At 37.8% G+C, this 5,458-nt stretch overlaps 1 protein-coding gene across 2 annotated transcripts in view; it reads left to right on the top strand.

Annotated features, from left to right (window-relative positions):
* PCSK2 (proprotein convertase subtilisin/kexin type 2) overlaps positions 1–5,458 on the top strand; it is a 649,727-nt gene that overhangs the window by 61,057 nt on the left and 583,212 nt on the right. Inside the window, exon 2 of one of the 2 annotated variants that reach the window (XM_006902082.1) lies at positions 943–1,047. The exons of the other annotated variant lie outside the window; for it this stretch is intronic. Coding sequence (XP_006902144.1) covers positions 943–1,047 — 105 coding nt within the window. The remainder of the gene's footprint in view (positions 1–942; positions 1,048–5,458) is intronic. 2 annotated transcript variants of the gene reach the window in all.

The raw sequence follows: 5,458 nt of genomic DNA, 5'->3' as shown, positions 1-5,458 counted from the left end.
AGGCAACCCCGTTTTTCCTTGTCTTTTCATCTCCAGAGTAATATATCATATGGTCATCAGACTCAAAATGCCCCATGCCAGTCCATCTCATCTCTCCAATACCTATGGAAGAATTTTTTGAATAATGGTTATTTTTGGAAGAAGTCATCAATGAAGTCATCTAGATCTGAGCTTTATTTGGTATATATATATAATCTTAGGGTGTTGTGCTAAGCCCTTCATGACCAAGGGGTTACAGAGGACATCCAATATACAGGATGAAATTCAACTGTAAAGATGGGACTAAGTTGCAATTTAGTTTGGAAGCAACCAGTTTAAACACTTGTCCTAGAAAGAAAAGAGAATTTAAATTTGTTTACAAAACTCTAAGAAGCAGGAGAGGAGACTGAAGGAGTAAAAACCAGAAAAGTGGGGAAAGTAGTAAAAAGTATTTTGAGGGGAATGGAGGAAAATAGGCACAGTGAAAGCAAATGCAAGGAGAAGGTCAGGAACACAGGGAGATGATAGATGATGATGCTAGATAGATGATAGATAGATAGATAGATAGATAGATAGATAGATGATAGATAGATAGATAGATAGATAGATAGATAGATAGATAGATAGAAGGAAAATATAGACAGACATTGCCAGTATCTTTCTCAAATACAGGAAGTTCTGGTGCATATGAAGTCGCAAAGATCAAATTGTTAACACAAAAACAAGCCCACCAGTTATTCAAATAGAAATATGATCATTTCCTCTTGTATGATTTATAGCCTCAGAAACCCAACACAAGGGACAGGTTTGGGTCAGTTCTGATTTGACACCAACTAGAGTAAGTTTCTCACATGCACTCAACACCCCATAGAGCTTCCCTTGGATCCTCAGCTTTGGTATCCCTGTTCCAGCGCTATCTCCAACAACTAAGCGTGCTTTCTTTCTGTTTTATGCTTTCCACAGCTCCCCTTCACTGATGGCCTGTATCACTTTTACCACAATGGCCTTGCCAAGGCTAAGAGGAGACGCAGCCTCCACCACAAGCAACAACTGGAGAGAGACCCCAGGGTAAGTTGTCCTCAGCATTTGCCTCTCCATTTCTGTTCCCACATCTGAACTCCTGATGTGGTCAGACGGTGGATACTCAGGGAATTTTGAAGTAGTGATGCTCATTAGTGTGATGATCATAGTGATGTAGTGATGATCATAGTGTGATCAGTCAAAGGAATTCTTAGAAGGGCAGCACCAAGTACTGTGTTTCTTTGTCTTGTACATAACAAGTAACTCCAGAATTCTTTTCAGGGCTGAGAGGAGGGAGAGATAGGGAGACCAAACACAATACTGATTGTCTCCTGGTTTAATGTGTGAATACTTCTAGTTGCTTGGAAACATGTTTTGTCCTGTTAAGATGAAAACATAAAGTTTAATCAGTCATTTTTTGTAAGGATTTTACTGGCGAGTTCACTTATTCTGACTTACTCTGATGAACTTTACATATTGTGATTAGAAAATGAATGACCAGTAAATGATCAGGTCAGTCTGTGCATGACTAGAGTTGTGGAACCTCAAACTCAACCCTTTGTCCCACCCTATATTTTCTTGTGATGATTTTACACTCCAGATTCCATTTCCTATTCCTAGCAATTCAAATTCAGCTTTCACCCAATCATCTTTATCTCTTTTTACACAAAACCTTTTTCTGTGTCAGTTTTTCCCCTCCCTGTTTTTCAGATTACAAATTTAGTTATCACTGAATCCTTCCTCTTCAATTTTTATTATCTCCCCACCTTATGCATTTTCTATTACCCACACAATTCTTCTTATCATTATTAATTAATAATTATGCATATTGATTGCATGTTTAATTCATTTTAGATTGCACAAGTTGGTAGAAACCTCAACTTCTTCACCTTTGAGTTTTGTAGTTGGTGTATATTTGAATAATGGTTGAATAACAGAACTTCTAATATGTGTATAGCTAATATTCTATCACTTAATATCGTACTTCAGGATAGAGCTTGAAATGTTCTTTTTAAAGCTGAATATCACTCTCCTCTTTTAAAATTTTTAATTTTTGGCATACTATATCATGTGATTTTTTTTTAAAGTCAAAACAGCCAATACTAATCCAACTCAGCTCAGTAATGCCTAGGATGTCAATCTCTGTGCATTCCTTCTCATTTTTTATGACTTCAAAATTTACTAGCACTGTACTGTGTACATTCTATGTTCTAATTATTATTGGATGTTTACAGCTATTTATGCTCATTTTGAAACTTGTCACATCAGCAAAGCAAGTTTCTTCATTTGGTGAAAGCTTTATTCCATCTACATCATTACAATAGATGCTACTTTGGGGCGCGGGGGTCAGCTCTTACTAAAAACATTTTCAGTTCCTTCTGACCTGAAAGTCTCATCTGTTAGCACTCTACTCAATAATGTTCTTCTGTTTTCCACAGAGTTTTCAATGGCCTATTATTATTGAAGTGGATAGACAGTCCTAATCTTTAGTTTGTGTTAGTCTGCAAGTTCTGCTGAAACTTGTCCACCATGGGAGAACATGTTGGTATTTGAAAAACTAGTGGAAAGTTTCCAGCATCACAGAAACATGCAAATATCACCACAGTACAGCACACTGACAGACAATAATGCAAAAGTTAAAAACAGATAAGCATGTCTAATAGTTGGAAAGTAAGGTCACAGAAATGAGTTTGGAGACCAAATGATAGAATTTTGTGCAATGAATGATTTTTTTTTCATTGTAAATACTTAAAAAAATTGATGACTACTTATACAGACTTTACCTGATGAAATACATAGGAATCAGATAGGCTAAATCTGTGGAAAGAAATGTTGGAGAAATTTAGTATTAGCAGCCTAAACCAGATTAGGGACTGTCTGTTGAACAGATGATCATCTACTCAGTTTAAATTGAAGTTGAAGAAGATGAAGCAAGTCCATGAAAACCAGAATATGATCTTGAGTAGGAAATGGAATCTTGGGTGTAAAATCAGCATGAGAAAAAACAGGGTACGGAGAGAGGTTGAAGTCCCAACTGAATTTAAATACCGTGTTACAAATAGTTTTACTAGGTATCCTTCTAGTTTTACAATAATGGTCTTGTGCAGTATTTGTCCTTATGAGACTGAGTTAATTCACTCAGCATAAAGCTCTCCAGTCTCTCCAAAGTTATGTAGTATTTTTTAAAAAATCATTACTCCTGATTGCTACATATTATTCCATCATATGACTATACCACAATTTCCCAATCTAATCCTTTGTATTTGGATATTTAGGCTGTTTCCATATCCTTGTGATGGTGGATAACACTGCTATGAACATTGAATGGAAGCAGAGTGGTGAGGATGGGTAGGTTTGAAACCACAAGATTCCACAGGTGGGTGGGGGAGTGAGGCAGTGAAGGTAATGGAAAGGATCTGACAGAGGGTAGTGATGGCCAAAGTCCAATGATGATTGATTTTATAAAACATCATACATGGGAATGATTGTGTGAAATACAAAATGAATGAAAAATAGTGCGAAACACAATGTATAAAACTTTGTAAGCAAACCAATATAAAGGGGGAGGTGACATACTTGTTCACAAAAATAAATAAATAAATAATAAATACATTTGACGCATTGAACACTAGTGACTAAAGACCAGACCAGTTGTAAATGACATCAAATGCATTATCCATGAAGAAACCAAAAGATCATTACTAAGACAAGAAAGGAAGAAAAGACCAAATAGATGCCAGAAGAGACTCTAGAAATATTATTGAAATGAAAAGAAGCCAAACCAATGGGGGGGGGGGAATGTTGAGGTGAATTGAAGAGAAGATTTCAAAAGGCAACTTGAGGGGGGAAAGCAAAGTTTTATAATTAAATGTGCTATGAACTGGAGTTAGGAAACAAAAACAGTGCACAGGAGCACTCGGTGCCACCGCGACACCCGGGAACCCTTGATGCAGCAAGATGCACAGACATGATGGCCTTGGGAGTACTGCACCGCCACTCGGGATTGTCTCAATGCTGGAATTGAGGATGCATTAGCCAGCGTGCACCCCAAAGCATTGCCAGTAAAAGAGTTTTTGGGAATCAGGGAGGAGAGAGAGGCAGAGCTTTTCTGATCTCCAAATTCTAGCCCAGGTAACCCCAGGCCGCATTAGCCAGCGTTGATCCAAAAGCATTGACAGAAAAAGAGTTTCGAGCCATCAGGCCTGTGGCCCTCGGGCCAAGAAAATTTGCATCTGCACCTGGCTTCAAATGGAAGACAAGTGGTATTAACCCATGAGAAGGCAATCCTGGAGTGTAAGTTGTACATTACAGTTGTACTTAACAACTTAAAATTGAAGTCATAGTGGCTGCATCATAAGAGACTCAGAGCAGCATGATATTTTCAGAATCACAGAAATCCTGATGGCTTGAGACTTAGGCCATTACATCAGGGGATGGTCAATGGGAGACGGGTATTGAATGCTGTAGGCATAAGTAGGAAGGGATGGTGGTGGAGTAAGGAAACATGGGTGGGCAGCAACATTGAATCTATTGGTCATTGTTATAACTGGGCAAATGCCTTTCATCAGCTCTTTTCTGTGGAATGCTTGTCTGTCAGATACTATTATATATATTTAAAGATTGAGACAGACTAGGAAGAAGGATTGGCTATCCACTTCTGAAATGACAAGCCTTCAAAAACCCTATGTACAATAGAGCACACTTAGACTATCTCTTGGACTAGCAGACATGGCAATTGAGACTGAGATCTTAGAAAAGGAAATATAGAGAAGGACCAGCTGTAAGCAGACACTGGTGATTGGAACGTGTAATATGAGAAGCATGAAGTAGGAAAATTGGACATTGTTAAGAAAGAAATGGAATGCATAAATAGTGACATACTAGGTATTGGGTGAAATGAGACGGCTTGGTATGGGACATTTTGAATCAGACAATTAAATGATTTAGTATGCCGGGGATGAAAAATTGAGGAAAAATGGGGTTGGTTTCATAATTAAAAACGTCATTTCTAGATCCATCCTGAAAAACAATGTGGTGAGTGCAGGATAATATCCATACACATACAAGGAAGTCCAGTGAATACCACTATAATTCAAACATATGCACCAACAACTAGAGCCAAAGAGGAGGAAATAGAAGATTTCTACCAAATTTGCAGTCAGAAGTTGATCAGACATGTAATCAAGATGCAATGATAATAATGGGTGACTGGAATGCAAAAGTTGGCAACAGGGAAAAAGGATCAGTAGCTGGAAAATATGGGCTCTGTGAGAGAAATGAGGCTGGAGTTGAATGATAGAGTTCTGCACATTTAATGATTTATTCAGGGAAAATACCTTTTATAAGAAACACAAACACAAGCTATACACATGGATTTCACCTGATGGCATACATAGGAATCAAAGAAATTACATTTGTGGAAAGACTCAGTGGAGAAGTTCAATATCAGCAGTGAAAA

The sequence above is a fragment of the Elephantulus edwardii genome, unplaced genomic scaffold (assembly GCF_000299155.1).
Source record: "Elephantulus edwardii isolate Elephantulus edwardi_28Jun2011 unplaced genomic scaffold, EleEdw1.0 scaffold00366, whole genome shotgun sequence".
Taxonomy (NCBI): domain Eukaryota; kingdom Metazoa; phylum Chordata; class Mammalia; order Macroscelidea; family Macroscelididae; genus Elephantulus; species Elephantulus edwardii.
This window is presented reverse-complemented; position numbering and strand designations above follow the sequence as displayed.